General features: G+C 38.1%; 1 protein-coding gene across 1 annotated transcript in view; it reads right to left on the reverse strand.

Annotated features, from left to right (window-relative positions):
- Positions 1–17004, reverse strand: part of TET2 (tet methylcytosine dioxygenase 2) — a gene marked incomplete at both ends in the record, with an annotated part of 37484 nt that extends 20480 nt beyond the window's left edge. Inside the window, 4 exons of the mRNA XM_079696604.1 lie at positions 9245–9453; positions 10319–10412; positions 11811–11901; positions 13599–17004. Of these exons, the coding sequence (XP_079552730.1) occupies positions 9245–9453; positions 10319–10412; positions 11811–11901; positions 13599–17004 (3800 nt within the window). The remainder of the gene's footprint in view (positions 1–9244; positions 9454–10318; positions 10413–11810; positions 11902–13598) is intronic.
- Positions 17005–17378: the final 374 nt, after the last annotated feature.

Consider the following 17378-nt stretch of genomic DNA (forward strand, 5'->3'; position numbering starts at 1 on the left):
CAAGCAATAGCTGCTTGCTGTTGCTAATTCTGTTCAATATCTACTGTAGGTTCTAGCCAGGGAAATTATGCAAAAGGATCAAAAAAAAAAAAAAAAAGAAAAAGGTAGACAACTAGATTGGAAATGAAGAAATTAAGCTATCTCTATTTGTAGATGACATGATTTTGTATGTATAAATCCTAAGGAACCCACCAAAAAAATGTGGCACTAATAAACTAGTTAAATAAGCTTGTAGGATATAAGATTAATATATAAAACCCAATTGTGTAAGTGTATCCTGGCAATGAACAATCCCCCCAAAAATCAAAACAATTCTACTTAAAACAGCATCAAAAAGAATAAAATATTTAGAAATTTGACAAAAGATGTGTAGGACTTGTACACTGAAAACTATAAAACATCACTGAAAGAAATTAAAAACTTAAATAAATGTAAAGACACCCTGTGCTAATAAATAGGAAGACTTAATATTGTTAAGATGTCAACACTTCCCAATTAATTTGCTGATTCAACAGAACCTCTGTCAAAATCCCAGATGGGGAAATTATTAAGTTAATCCTAAAATTCATAGGGACATGAAAAGGACCCAGAGTATCCTGTAGAATACTGTAAGGATTCTGTAAAAGAAAAACAGTTGGAAGATTTATACATATCAATTTCAAAAGTTACTACAGCAACTACAGCAATCAACAACATGTAGTACTGGCATAAGGATAGATATGTAAATTAATATAATAGAAGAATCCTGAAATGACACATACATCTTTGTCAATTAATTTTCAACTAGAATGAGAAGACCATTCAATATGGAAAAAACAGTCTCTTCAACAAATGGTGTTGAGACAACTGGATAGTCACATGCAAAAAAATGAAGTTGAACTCTTATCTCACATCATAACAGTGATCAAAGACCTAAATGGAAGAGCTAAAACTATAATACTCTGGGAAGAAAACATTGGGGTAAATCTTTAATACCCTGGATTAGGCAATGATTTCTTAGATATGACACTGAAAGTACAAGCAGTTAATTTAAAAAAACTGACTTCATCGAAATTAAAAACTTTTGTGCTTCAAGGATATCATCAAATGAAGAGACAACCTACAGAATGAGAAAATATCTGCAAACCATATATCTGATGAGTTCTAGTATCCAGAATATATAAAGAACTCTTATAACTCAAAAACAATTAATTTAAAAAGGAGCAAAGATTTGAGAAAGGATTTCTTCAAGATATATGAATAGCCAATAGCAAATGAAATAATGACTAACATCATTACTCATTAGGGAAATGCAAATCAAAACCATGAGATACACATTATACCCACTGGAAGGGGTATAATAAATAAAATAAATAAATAAATAAATAAATAAATAAAGGCAGCCAATAAGTAGTTTTGGTGAAAATGTGGAAACATCAGAACCTCCATATATTGTTGGTAGGCATGAAGAGTGGTGCAGCTGTTTTGGAAAACAGTTTGGCAGTTCCTCAAAAAGTTAAACGTAGTTACCATACGACCAAAATTGTCACTCCTAGGTATACACCCAAGAGAACTGAAGAAAATATGTCTATACAGAAACCTGTACAGAGATATTCATAGCAGCATTATTCATAATAGCCAATAAGTGGAAATAACTAAAATGTCCATGAACTGATGAACAAAGAAAATGTGGTACACATATATGCAATGGACTATTATTCAGCCATAAAAAGGAATAAAGTACTGGTTAATGTTATGACATGGACTAAACTTTAAAACATTATAAAGACCTAGGAATAAAATATGTAGGAATAAATTTACCTAAGGAGGCAAAAGACCTGTACTCAGAAAACTATAAGATGCTGATGAAGGAAATCGAAGATGATACAAACAGATGGAGAGATATACCATGTTCTTGGATTGGAAGAATCAATATTGCGAAAATGACTATACTACCCAAGGCAATCAACAGATTCAATGCAATCCCTATCAAATTACCAATGGCATTTTTCACAGAACTAGAACAAAAAATTTTAAAATCTGTATGGAAACACAGAAGACCCCGAATAGCCAAAGCAATCCTGAGAAAGAAAAATGAAGCTAGAGGAATCAGACTCCCTGACTTCAGACTATATTACAAAGCTACAGTCATCAAAACAGTTTGGTACTGGCACAGAAACAGAAATATAGATCAATGGAATAGAAATAAACCCATGCACCTATGGCCAATTAATCTATGACAAAGGAGGCAAGAATATACAAAGGAGAAAAGACAGTCTCTTCAATAAGTGGTGCTGGGAAAACTGGAAAGCTACTTGTAAAAGAAGGAAATTAGAACATTCTCTAACACCATACACAGAAATAAACTCAAAATGGATCAAAGACCTAAATGTAAGGCTGGACACTATAAAACTGTTAGAGGAAAACATAGGCAGAACACTCTTTGACATAAATTGCAGCAACATCTTTTTTGACTCACCTCCTAGAGTAATGAAAATAAAAACAAAAATAAACAAATGGGACCTAATTAACTTAAAATCTTCTGCACAGTAAAGGAGGCCATAAACGAAACAAAAAGACAACCCACAGAATGGGAGAAAATACTGATATTTGCAAACAAAGCAAAGACAAGGAATTAACCTTCAAAATATACAAACAACTCATGAAGCTCTATGTCGAAAAAAAATTCAATCAAAAAATGGGCAGAAGATCTAAATAGACATTTCTCCACAGAAGACATACAGATGGCCAAAAAGCACATGAAAAGATGTTCAACATCACTAATTATCAGAGAAATGCAAATCAAAACTACAATGAGGTATCACCTCACACAGGTCAGAATGGCCATCATCAAAAAATCTACAAACAATAAATGCTGGAGAGGGTGGGGAGAAAAGGGAACCCTCATACACTGTTGGTGGGAATGTAAATTGGTATAGCCACTATGGAGAACAGTATGGAAGTTCCTTAAAAAACTAAAAATAGAACTACCATGTGAGCCAGCGATCACACTCCTTGCATGTATCCAGAGGAAACCATAATTTGAAAAGATACATGCACCCCAGTGTTCACTGCAGCACAATTTACAATAGCCAAGACACAGAAGCAACCTAAATGTCCATCGACAGAGGAATGGATAAAGATGTGGTACATATATACGATGGAATATTACTCAGCCATAAAACAGAACAAAATAATGCCATTTGCAGCAACATGGGTGGACCTAGAGATTATCATGCTAAGTGAAGTAAGTCAGATAAATATCTATGATATCACTCATATGTGGAATATTTAAAAAATGATTTACAAAACAGAAACAAACTCACAGATTTTGAAAACAAACTTTTGGAGACCAAAGGGGAAACGTGGCAGGGGGGAGGGATCAATTAGGAGCTTGGGATGAACATATACACACTACTATATACAAAATGGATAACCAACAAGGATCTACTGTATAGCACAGGAAACTCTATTCAATATGGGAAAAGAATCTGAAAAAGAATGAATAACCTATAATAACCTATATGGGAAAAGAACCTGAGAAAGTATGAATATATGTATATGTATAACTGAATCACTATGCTGTACACCTGAAACTAACACAACATTGGAAATCAACTATACTCCAATAAAATTTAAAAAAATAAAAATAAAAAAATATTATGCTAAGTGAAAGAGGCCAGACAGATTAAATATTTTATGATTCTATTAATATGAAAAGCCCAGAAAAGGCAAATCTATAGAGACAGAATGTTGATTAGTAGTTGCTATTTAAGGGGGGAGGAGAATGGGAAGTGATTGCCTAATGGCTTTGAGGTTTCCTTTTGGAAGCGATGAAAATGTTGTACAACTTTGTGAATATACTAATGCAGTGTATTGTATACTTTAAAAGGGTGAATTTTATGGTATGTGAATTATATAGAAATTGAAAAAACTCACACATAACAAAATGACTTCAAGGTGATTTCCTATATGAAGTGGCTTCTGAAAAGGCACCTTTATTTTTATAGGGGCCTTTCAAATATTGTTAGAATTTTTACATTGCAGCCTAATTTTAACATGGCTCAGAATTTGGCTAATGGTTAAATAACAAATCAGAGAAATTGTAATCAAAATATTTACCTATACAACAGGTATTTAAAAACACTCTCAACCTCTTTGGACTTCTAACTGTTAAAAAAAAAAAAAAAAAAAGGGACTTCCCTGGTGGCGCAGTGGTTAAGAATCTGCCTGCCAATGCAGGAGACACAGGTTTGATCCCTGGTCCGGGAAGATCCCACATGCCGCGGAGCAACTAAGCCTGTGCGCCACAACTACTGAGCCTGAGTGCCACAACTACTGAAGCCGTGTGCCTACAGCCCGTGCTCCGCAACAAGAGAAACCACTGCAATAAGAAGCCCACGTACTGCAATGAAGAGTAGCCCCTGCTCACCTCAACTAGAGAAAGCCTGCACACAGCAACGAAGACCCAATGCAGCCAAAAATAATAAATAAGTAAATATTTTAAAAAATAAAATTTAAACTAAAAATTATATCAGCCATTTAAACTTATGCAAGAATAGAAAAACTAGCAAAATAAATTAAATGTACATAACAAATTTATACTTTAAAAATAAAAAAATTATCAATTTGCAAACTAATGGAAACAGGTAATAATCATCGATGGATGTGCTAAACCATTAGGTACGTTTTCTAGTAAACTTTATGATGGGTGGATCAAGCTAACAACTCCTCAACTGAATGCTCATAACATCACTATAAATGGAACAAAGCAAATATTATGTCCCTCTTGATGGGTGTGAAGAACTAAGATTATTTCATCACCACTTATGAAGCATTTTGCTAATATATACATTCACGTATACACACATATTTAAGTCTCTAACTACCAGTGTACAGAAGATATTGGTGACAGAGTAACAAGTTAAGCAAGTGTGCACAGCCAAATCCAGAATGTGAGAAATGTTACAAAGCAAATCACACAGTCTCTTTAACAAATAAATTCATCAAAAAGAGAGGGGAAACTATAATAAAGTAAAAGAGACTTGTGAATCATATACTTTATCTTACAAACTGGGACACTGCTGAGAATAAAAGGAAGTTCTATCAATAACTATACTAGACAATAGACATGAACTGGGACCTACTCAAAACCCTCAATCAAATATAAGATATGGACTTTCTTTTTGTCAATATTTTTTTACTTTATATATATGTATATCTAATATGTATATGTGTATATATGTGTACATTGGAAACAGTATCCAATTAGGGAATTTGAACATGGTCTGAACATTAAATGATATTAAAGCATCACTCAATTTTGAGATGAATGATAATGACACTGTGACTAGGTTTTGTTCATAAAAATAAAAAAAAATCCTTGGGCATATACCCTGAGAAAATCATGATTCAAAAAGACACATGCACCCCAATGTTCACTGCAGCACTATTTACAATAGCCAGGTCATGGAAGCAACCTAAACGCCCATCAACAGAGAAATGGATGGAGAAGATGCGGTACATATATACAATGGAATATTAGCCATAAGAAGGAACAAAATTGTGCCATTTGCAGCAACATGGATGGACCTAGAGACTGTCATACAGAGTGAAGTAAGTCAGAAAGAGAAAAACAAATATCGTACATTAATGTGTATAATGTATTAATCGTGTATATATGTGGAATATAGAAAAATGGTACAGATGAACCTCTTTGCAAGGCAGAAATAGAGACACTGACATAGAGAAAAAAAATATGGACACCAAGGGGGGGAAAGAAAGGGTGGGATGAATTGGGAGATTGGGATTGACTTAAATACACTAATATGTATAAAACAGATAACTAATGAGAACCTACTGTATAGCACAGGCAACTCTACTCAGTGCTCTGTGGTGACCCAAACGGGAAGTAAATCCAAAAAAGAGGGGCTATATGTATACATATAGCTGATTGACTTTGCTGTACAGTAGAAACTAACACAACACTGTAAAACAACAAAGTCCTTATCTGTTAGTGATACACACTGAAGTGAACATAGCTTAGATGATATGGCCTCTGTTTTGCTTTAAAACACTGGTGGGGATGGGGTTAGGAAGTGGGGGGGGGGGCACAGAATATACGGAATAGTATTGGCAAAATGTTGATAAATATACTGCACTCCTCCATTTACGTATATTGGAAAATTTTTATAATATAAAGTTTCTTTAAAAGTTTAATATCACCCATCATGGCAGAGACATTTCTGGCTTTGACTTCCTTATAATGACAGATACACTCCCATAACCCTTACTTGCCAAAAAATTATTGGCTAGGCTTAGTCATAAAATAAAACTCTCAAAGGGAAATCTTTAAAGGAGAAACAGCTGGCTGGGCTCAAAGGAAATGTAAAAATCCGTTTTGATTTTCCCACTGGAAGATGCTCTCGGAGTTCTTTTCTGGACTGACAGTGGGTGGTTATGGTGCATGTGGGCACTGGGATTTATAAGAACTCAGTGATGAGGGTCCCACAGCTTTGAATATTAAAAATGAGTCAGCAGCCCCAATTTGAGATTACCCTCCATTCTTCACAAAAAAATCATAATTTTAACTTTTGCCAGAAATAAAACTTATTTTATAGGGTAGAAGAAACTTCAAAAGCTATATCTGAGTGAAGTCTCTATTGCCATTGGTTAAGTGTCTATTTGAATCATGTACCTCAAGTATATTTTTTGTTTTTGGAAACTTGCTCTAAGTATAGGTAGCTCAAAGCTAGAACGTCATCTAAATAACTACTCACTTTACCTTGAAATTATAGACGAAGTTAAGCAAAAGTATACAGATTGGCCTTTAAAATGTCAATATTTGAAGCACATCTTTTTTTTTTTTTTTTTTTTTTACGGTTCATGGGCCTCTCACTGCTGTGGCCTCTCCCGTTGTGGAGCACAGGCTCCGGACGTGCAGGCTCAGCGGCCATGGCTCATGGGCCCGGCCACTCTGTGGCATGTGGGATCTTCCCGGACCGGGGCACGAACCCGTGTCCCCTGCATCGGCAGGCGGACTCTCAACCACTGCACCACCAGGGAAGCCCTCCCAAGCACATCTTTTAATAGTTTTGTTCTTGTCCCTATTTAGACCAGTTAAACAAATGAATTTTTCTTAATTTTTCTTGGCCCAATCATCATTCATGGTTTTCAAATGCAAAATAACATAATTTAGGAAAGTTCTTAACATAGAATCTGACGTAAAGAAAGAAATTCTATTTCAGACAATGGCATTTATAGGAATCAAAGAAAAGCCTTTGGGGAAAAACAACAGAGATGTATAATATTAATAAAAATTAAATCAATTACAAAGAATGTGAAATATAGTTTGCAAGAAACTTCAAGAAATTTAAATAAAACAAATGTCATTTTCACAAGAAGTTCTTTGGTGGTTTATAAATTCCAGCTACGAAGTCTAAGAGGAAGCCTGCTTTACAAAAACAAGGCAGTGTCGCTGAATTCCTGAGAAAAATGCTATCACCAACATCAGCTCAAGATGCCTTAACTTTCATTTTCTTTCTGATTAAAGACACCTAAATACATTTTTTAAAGGAGAAACAAGGGATGTTAGGGTAAATGGAATATTACTCTATACCTAAAGCAGTCAATCACAAGTTTGAGTCATGTCTTATGAATCAGCAACTTCTACCTTCCAACCTATCATTTGTAAAAGTGGGTTGATGGCCTTGAGGTACACACCATGACATTTTGGGATCATAACTATCATAGAAAGCCAAGCCACACTTTCATATAGGAAAAGTAACTTTCCTAAATAGATTATTTATAGTTGATTTGCAACCCTCCCTACCCACCCGCAATGACCCAGAGGGAGAACCTACGTTAATATACAGTAAAACCATACCAGTTAGAGTAATAGTCAGCAAAAGAACAAATTTGGTTAGCAATGGATTGTTGCAGCGAGCAGCACAATATTTCCATAAGCTCAGTAAACTCTTTTGTAGTTTGGTGGACGCAAAAGAAAGGTGACTAAAGGAAGAAGTGCAGGGACTTCCCTGATGATCCAGTGGTAAAGAATCCGCCTTCCAATGTAGGGGACGTGGGTTTGATCCCTGGTCAGGGAACTAAGATCCCACGTGCCGCGGGGTGACTGAGCCCGTGTGCTGCAACTAGAGAAGCCCGCGTGCTGTGACTGCTGAGCTCGCGTGCCTCAGTGGGAGACCCTGCATGCCGCGAACTACAGAGCCCACGTGGCCTGGAGCCCGCGCACCACAACTAGAGAAGAGAAAACCTGCACGCCACAACTAGAGGGAAGCCCGCACCACAACGAAAGATCCCGCATGCCTCAACTAAGACCCGACGCAGCCAAAAAAATTTTAAAAACTAAGAAAAAAGTGCAATATTAAAATTATTTTAGTACCGACTGTGAGTAAAATAGCTACCTAGGATTTCAGTGCAGCACTGTGAATTTTCCTGTATTCTTTTAATGATATACAAGAATAGCATAGCAGAAGGAAAATAAAAAAATTAAGTTTTCTACAAGTGAAGATGTAAACTTCCTGCAGGTAGATAAGGTTAAAAAACAAAAAACACAAACAAAACCATACCAGCACTTGGACGCATTAAATATATTTAACTGCATACCTTGCTCTCCTATTCCAAATTTTTATATTCCTTGAAAATAATGCCCATCCATAGCCACTAACTTCTTGATTATTTAGTAGCAGTAAAAGTGGAAGTGATTTTGATTATTATTCTGGAAATAATGGACTAGATTGCAATGAAGTCAAAATCAGTTTGTTTCTACAGAACTTCTATAAATAAGCCTTGTATTTTTATGTTTGTTACATATAAAGTCCTTGACCTGGGAATCCTAAAGTTTCTCACCAAACTGTCTCAGATACTGCTACACAGAAGTGGTGTCAATACTTACTAATGTGGTGGCTAGGCACACAAAACAGTTGTCACTTGCAGTAAGCGGACACATAAATATTTTCAGGTTTATGGTATGGTTGAGTTTGTGGGTACAGACACTCAGATTTCCAGCAAGCTGCTTCTAACTCACAGCTACACTGTCCGAAGGTACAGAATATTAGTAAATGAAATTGCTTCGAAGTATCCACGTTAGCATTAGCAAATACAAGTTCCCACTGCATGGCTGTGAAGCAGGCATTTTGATCCCTGTTTTGTAAATGTGAAAACGCAGTTTCAACTCTCTGCCCTCAAACCAACAATTAAGCTTTCCTAGCAGTGGAAAGAGAGGAGAGGCCTGGGATGCACTTACTCTTCATTCAGGGCACACCGACGATTGGTGAGCGTGCCGTATTTCCTCAGTGTCTCAGTGAGCTCGGAGTACAGTTTGTCAGCCAGAGAGAGTGGGATTCCTTCCCACACCAGGATGAGAATCACAATCACCGCAGCCTCACAGGTGTGGCCAGCTCGCTCCCGCACCAAGCACAGTAGCTTCTCCTCGCTGCAGCTTCTGCGAACCACCTGTTCGGGTCACCATTCCACCCCAACACCCACCACCCCAACCAAAACAAAACAAGGGTCACTTGCAGCAGATGAGAGGATTGATTGATGTCCGTATATTTTCTCAAGTCTGGGTCACAATTAGGGCGACATTTACCAGCACCTGCAACTTGCCTTTTGGTGCCCATCTATAATGTCGGGGCTTACCCTGGGGTCAGAACTGGGAGAGATGCAAAAGCACTCGGGGTGGAGCAGACTCGACCCAGTACAGTGGGGACAATGCTCCCTGCACTAAAGCCAGAGCTAGATGGAAGACAAGCAAGACTTTAAAGTTCAAGGTCTTCAAAAATGACAAGATAAAGATTAACTGCAGGGCTTCTCTGGTGGCGCAGTGGTTGAGAGTCCGCCTGCCGATGCAGGGGACACGGGTTCGTGCCCCGGTCCGGGAAGATCCCACATGCCACAGAGCGGCTGGGCCCGTGAGCCATGGCCGCTGAGCCTGCGCGTCTGGAGCCTGTGCTCCGCAACGGGAGAGGCCACAACAGTGAGAGGCCCGCGTAACGCCAAAAAAAAAAAAAAAGAGATTAACTGCAGGTACTTAAAGGATGAAGGACCTCTTCCTCACATGCCGGGAAGAATTACACTTCTAGCAGGCACTTGAACAGACCTCCTCCTCACTATTAAATTTTTTCAATTAAATACAGTTTGTACATGATTTTATACTAATCTGCCTTTTTCTTAAGAGATGACACGTGATAAATATAAGCAATATTCCTTTCAACTGGCATAAATGATTCTCTGATCTGATAACCCAATTCCCAGGGTTAGATGAATGAATCAAAATGCCCAAGACTGAAGACCAAAGGCCTTGTCAAGTCACACTTACCCATTTGGCAATAGGACATCCCTGAGAACTTTTGCCTTCTTTACCAGTATAGATGACTCTTTCAATCCTAATAGCTTTACCCTTCTGTCCAAACCTTAAAGAAATCCACAGAAACACACACACATATAAAATTAGCAAATGAATCTAAGAGGCAACCAAAATATTGAACATTTGAGCATAATTTTACTCTATGGCCACATCCTGAGAAATGAATAGTTTATTTTTAAAAAACAGAACTAAGCCAAGCAAACTGGATAGTAGACTTTAAGCCTTGTATTTCTTCAGTATCAAAATATACTGAAAATTGTAATGAACTATTTTGAAATTATATGATGGGTAAAAATAATGGGAAAGCTTATTTTTATACATAATTTCACAAAGCACAAAACTTTTTAAAGTTTGTTAAATTCAGTCTTCTAAGATACGTACTATTTGTCCTTTACTAAATTTAGTTATTTTAAAACTTGGGGAATCGTAAGATTTTAGTTAGGAATGTTTCTCTAAGAATCTCTCATTTTTTAAAAGGCTGGCAAATAACCAGTATCCAGCAATTTTGAAAATATAGGATAATTCTAGAAATAGATTATATTTTCCCTTTTGACCAAAGCACTACTTACTCCTTGCTAATAAAAGAGGGCACTTAGGGAAATTCACTATTTTTGCCAGGCTACTAGATGATTATTTAGTGAATTTCTATGTGCTAATTTAGAAATGAATAAATTGAATTTGGGGCAACAATGATATGGAATATGTCCTTGCTGCCCAGAATGTCTCCTAATGTATTTTAATGATAAAAATGCCTACCTCTTAAAGAAAAGGCACCCTAGCATAATAACAGCTCAGAGCTGTGGATACCTATATGAAAGTCTCTCTCTGCATTGATTATCTTGCTCATAACAGTCTTCAAGTCTGCAAGATGACATGCAGGAGTAACTGTGTAGATTCAGGTAAGTACTTGCATACCTATGACTGACAGTTAAAAAAAATGCAGCTATAAATAGAATCTGTCTCTATTTCTATTCAGTATATCACTCTTGCCCTCTGCTCATACTAATGGACAACTTCCTTGGAGATAACTACTCATTTATAACTCTAGGTGAATTTAACTCAATGGTTCCTTTCTTATACCACCTTTCCCCCCTTTTCCTTTTTTATCATCAAGTGGGAAAACCAGAGTGGGCGCTCTCTTTGCAGCCTGTGCCAGCACCCTTGTGCCTGGCAGGCTGGCTGGCTGGTTCTTGTTCATGCCTGGGTTTTCTGGCATCCATCTCAAAGTGGGCAGCCTATGCCAGCTTGCAGACTATTAGTCCTGTCAAATATTGTGACTCTCTGGTGAATAGCAGTGTGTAGTGTTGGCAACCCTGGAATAGCTAAGCCTACTAATAATTACTCAATTTACAATTGTTTACTGCTTTGTATGTGAAAGCTGGAAAAATTCTGACATATACAAAAGGATAAACGTTAATCTGCCCTGTGCCTTTGCGTTAATTACCTTTCTTCCATGATTTCTCTAATAGCTGCCACATTAGGACCTGCTCCTAGATGGGTATAAAAAGGACCTTCATCTTTTTCAATAATTTGCTCTGTTGAGATAATAGAAGATTATTATTTTAGACCTCAATTATACTAAATATAAAGGCTACATCCACAAAGCTTATCCCCCACCTGTACATTAAGGGTCCTAAATGTGACTTTAAACATTTTTTTTCTTTAAAATGAGTAAACTGATGGACTAATCTGTTAGAAAATGTGCCAAATAATTAAGTATATGTCCATTCTGCCTGTTTGATAAAAATATATTAAATTGCATTTCAGATATGGGATAAGGAATTATTTTAAATCAAGTAAGTGGAACTAAATAGACAGTGAGGGAATTAGAATATATTATATGTAATATCAACTACAGTTCAATTTTTTAAACTGAAGAAAAAAAATTACAGCTTACTAGATGCCTGTCTGTTATTTGGATGTTAAAAGATTAAAAATAAAATTTCCTGTCCTATCTCACCCCCAGGATTTTGTTCAGTTTATTGTCAAGATACCTTTTTCTCCTCTCGTTTCCCCACAATATTCGATTACTCTGTTTTGAAAATAAGAACATTCAATCCAGACCCATATTGTATGTACTACTTTAGAACTTATGATGAGAGAACATATTGAAGAGAGGGTCAGATAAAAGGAAGAGGCTCTTGTAAACTATCAAAGATGAAAAGTGGGGAAAAAAGGTTTGTGTGATAGGAGAAGGGTGTGAAGATGAGTATAACTTACCCAATGTTGTCTATGACATGTGTGGCACATTAGGCCAGTGAGGCAATAATATTACCCACACACAAAGGGGCAGTATGGATCTTCCCTCCATCCTTCTATAAAATGTGGAGTGTCCCATTTTAAGAGGAATAACATAAAGTGGGTGGACCATTAGCCACATTAGTCGAACGCTGGTTTTTACAAATGTCTTCTACTGTATCCAAGCTGAGTAGCTATAATTAAGATCTTCATATATATATATATATATATATATATATATATATATATATATATATATATATATATAAAACTGCATCAATCAGCAAAAAGTTTCCCTATTCCAACAGACCTATCATGCATCTTGAATTTTAACAAAAAGATGCTTGTTTAAAAAAAGAAAGGGAAATACCATATTTTCTATCAAAAAGATGAAACTTTTAAAGAGAAAATATAAATCACACAATGTTTCAAATGTATACACGGAGAAAGGGCAACTTTATGAATATTCAGAACTTTGGCATTAAAATTTCCCCTAAGTCACCAAGACAGAAGATGATAATGTCCCCTTATCTATTATAAAAGTTAATCTTGTAAAACTACTAATACATTCAATCTTGAATTAAAAAATATTAAAAGCTCCTACATTAGTTTGCATATGGCAGTTATTTTCTCATTTTAACAAGGTGTTTTTACTGCCTGGCTATCTCTCCAGGAGATGATATACAAAGAGTTAACTAGATTGATTAGGCTAAAACAGATACCTTTATATTTTAAATGGTTTGAAGGGAGGGACAAATGAGCATGCATAATTTTTTAATTTTTTTGAAAAATTGAATGTAAGTGAAGTTCTCTCTTGCACAGCACAAGCATCTGTAATTTAAAGACAAGAAATGTAAGCTTCAGGTTTTTATGAGCCTTCACAAATTGCTGCCAGACTCCAAATTTTTAAAAAGAAACAAAAATCCCATATCTGAAGATAAATTTGCTAATTCTGGATAAACACCATGTGTCTCAGTACATTTCTGGCACTTACCTACACATCTGCATGATGGGAAATCATACTGAGTCTTGACAGGTGTATCCAATAAATTTTTTATAGGAGTATCTAGTAATTTGGAAGGTGACTCTAAAAAATTATTGAGAACAGAACCAGCTGTTCTTTTGGTTGGTGTCTTTTCTGAGGAAGGCATTGCTTGCTGCTCTAAAGCTGGGGTGTGGCTATCAAGTTCTGCAGCAGTGGTTTGTCTAGTTAAAACTGTGACTGGCCCTGACATTTCAACTTTTACTTGCTTCTGTGATTTTAGAGTAAGAGCCTTATGGTCAAATAATGATTTGACCTGAAATTGCTTCAGATGCTGCTCCATGGTCTCAAGGATGCTCCGCTGCTGCATGTTATCACAGCTCGGAGGTGGAATCTCTTGCTTGGGTATCTTTTTCCACATTTTGTTTTCTGGCTGTGCTGACATGAGGCGCATACAGGCGTGGGGCTTGGATCCAGGTTCGACCTTAATTGGCCTTTGCATCTGACTATGGCAAGACTCGGCTTGGAGTTGTTGTGTTTGCTGCTGTTCTTGCTTCTGCAAAAGGTGCCACCTTAGAGCAGCATGCTTTTGGATGTCCTTCTGGGGCAGGGTCTGAATGTGACTTCCTGCCTGATTGGGCAAAGGGAACGCATTTGCTTGGTTTTGCATCAGGTACCTTTGCTGAGCGAGCTGTGCAGCTTGTTGACTAGACATATCTTGGTGTCTATTTTTATATCCCTGTGGAACTGAAGCTTGTTGAGGCTTCTGTTCTAGTTCTTGAAAGCACCTGTGAAGAACATCTTGCTTTGGGGTCACATTATTTGGAAAATATTGCATGTGATGCAAGTTTGGGATCTTGTTTCCTGCAAAAAGTTCAGAATTTACAGTCTGTTCTTTATTTTCTGGAACTACGTGTATATTGTTTGAACAAGAAATCTGCACTTTGTTTGCATTTGACTTCAAGATCTGACCATAGGGGGAATTTATACTATTCATATTTTGTACTTGCTCCAGTCCCACTTGGGGATTATGAGTCTGGAACTCACTTGATTTTGAATGTTGATCTTCACCATGAAAGCATTCTTCTGTTTTAATCTGGCTAAAGAATGATGCTTCTCTTTGCTGATCACTGTTGCCTTGGGGATGAGAAAAGGTCTGGGGCATTTGTTCCTTATTCTTCATCTGTAGTTTTTGCTGCTGTTGCTGGTTTTGAGAGAGATGTGAAGTCTGGGATGGTTGTGTTTGTGCTGCCTGCTTATGAGGCTTATGTTGTGAAAGGTGTGAGTTTGAGAATGGGTCAGTCTCGGAAGCCTGTTGATTCAAGTGCCGTTTTAATGTTGGTGGCATGAGCTTCTCAGTTTGGGGATCTGGTCTTTGTTGGAAATGACACCTCAGGGCACAGACTGACTGTCTGTGAGCTTCGGGTGAAGGGTCTGTTTTGGAGAAGTGCACCTGGAGTGAGGGTTTTTGGAACTGGAGATGCTGGTCCACTGTACCTTGAGACTGCCCTTGGTTCATCTCAGCTTGGTACCTTGGTGGTCTCTGCTCCGGTTGCATTATTTTCTGGGTGTAAGCTTGCCCTGGGAGCCCCCCAGGCACTTTGGAATTTCCAGTGTATTGTTTGGAGGTCATTTGATGGGAGGGGTTGGACTGATACTGAAGAATTGACCGCAGGGTTGCCTCATTACATTTTAGATGGGATTCTGCTTGATGATAGTGAGGGGCCTTCAATTCAATCCATCCTGGTTTCAGATAGGGCTGTGTTGGGAGCACAGGGTCTCGTGTTTGTTCCTTGTCTTGTCTCTTGAAGACCTCTTGCTCTTTGTGTCCCATCAACTGCTGGCAGTGGTCCTGTGCATCTCCACTGCTACCAAGAATTGGTGGGTTATGTTTGAGATGTTCTGATAGTTGTCTTGTTTTCTCAGAACACAATGGAACCGTCATTGTCCCTGGAGTCCGTATGTCATTCTTGTTAACACAATAATTCTGAGGCCTTTCTGGAAGCATCGGAGAGGGGTTGGATACTTGTGTAGAGGGAGTTGGACTCTGGGATGGTGGTGCCTCGTGTTGACCCTCCATTTTCACTTCCCTTAAAAGAGTTGTGTTACTTTGGTTGGGGTAATGATGGTGTTCTTCCAAAAGTCCATCATTCAGAGTGCTTTTTCCTTCAGAAGGAAGCTGAGGCACCTGCGGAGGACGAGGAAGGGGAGGAAGCAATTGTGATGGTGGTGGTGTGGTAGTGGCAGAAAAGGAATCCTTAGTGAACACTGAGCTTTGCTTGAAGTAAGCACCATTCATTTCATTTTGCTTTAAATACCGTTCAGAGCTGCCACCAGGAGCCTGCAAATTGCTGCTGGAACCTGAACAGAATTCTTCACCAGATACTAGTTTTGTGGTTCCTTGGATGTTACTGTTTTCTGCCGGAGATGGGCATATCTCAAAAACTGACTTTCGTTGTTCTGGTTTCTGAAAGGGACAGGTCCCTAGCATTGCAGCTGGTTTACTGGCACTATCAGCATCACAGGCCTCAGTCACCACTGCAGCTGGCTCTGGAGGCAGCTCAGAGTTCGAGGTCTGTGGGAAATTGATCTGCCCTGAGGTATGCGATGGGTGAGTGATCTCACAGGACAACTCATTAGTAGCCTGACTGTTAATGGCATGTATGTGAGATGTGGTTTTCTGCACCGCAATGGAAACACAATCTGGATAATATTGAGACAGTGTTTTTTCCAGGAGTTCACCATGTGTGTTTTCCATGGAAGAGGCAGAAACTGTAGCACCATTAGGCATTAGCACTGCCTTATTTTTAAGAAGTAATACAATGTTCTTGTCATGGTAGTTAGCATTTTTCCCTTCCTGTTGGTTCAGAATCTGAAGCTCTGGATTTTCAGATCCACTGCAGTTATGTGATGAAAAACCAGTGAAATCTTTAACTTCGTTTTCTTGGGCTGCAGAGCTAACAGATTCTCTCTTATCACTCATATCGGAGACATTTGGTTGACTGCTGCCTTTGCCTGGATTTCTTTCTTGGCTTTCCCCGAAGTTCTTTCTTTCTCCATTGGCCTTTTGGTCTTGTTTCAGTTTCTTGTTCTGATGGAGCCCAGAGAGAGAAGGTTCACTAACTGTGCGTTTTATCCCTCCATTTTGCAAACATCTGGAATACCCTCTACTTTCTTGTATAAAGTCCGGACTCACGCGACTATTCTGGCTTCCTTTCATGTGGGGTATTCCATAATAACTCTTGAAAGACTGCCACTTGGTGTCTCCATTTACTTCTGGATAAGGTCTCTTGGTTAATGGGCTTCCATTCTGGAGCTTTATAGCCAGAGGTTCTGTCTGGCAAATGGGAGAAGAAGATGGTATCAGAAATGGACTCAGTCTGTTGCCCTCAACATGGTTCGTTCTATCCTGTTCCATCAGGCTTGCTTCGGGGCCATCCACAAGGCTGCCCTCTGAATGAATTCTAAAGCGTATGGAAACAAAAATTAAAGTACATTAATATATATCTAACACAGTACACCTTAGAGAAGAATCGTGGCATTAATAATACTGGAATTCCTAGACATAGCAAACTGTGATACTCATTTTCATGTCTCGGAGTGACAGCCAAGAGCTACTCAGGAAATGATTATTCTTGTCTTACCAGCAACTCTGAAATATTTATGGTCACAGTAAACAAAGATCAAAATCACCAGCTAAGGGCTTCCCTGGTGGCGCAGTGGTTGAGAGTCCGCCTGCCGATGCAGGGGATACGGGTTCGTGCCCCGGTCTGGGAAGATCCCACATGCCGC

This window comes from Hyperoodon ampullatus, assembly GCF_949752795.1.
Source record: "Hyperoodon ampullatus genome assembly, chromosome: 1".
Taxonomy (NCBI): domain Eukaryota; kingdom Metazoa; phylum Chordata; class Mammalia; order Artiodactyla; family Ziphiidae; genus Hyperoodon; species Hyperoodon ampullatus.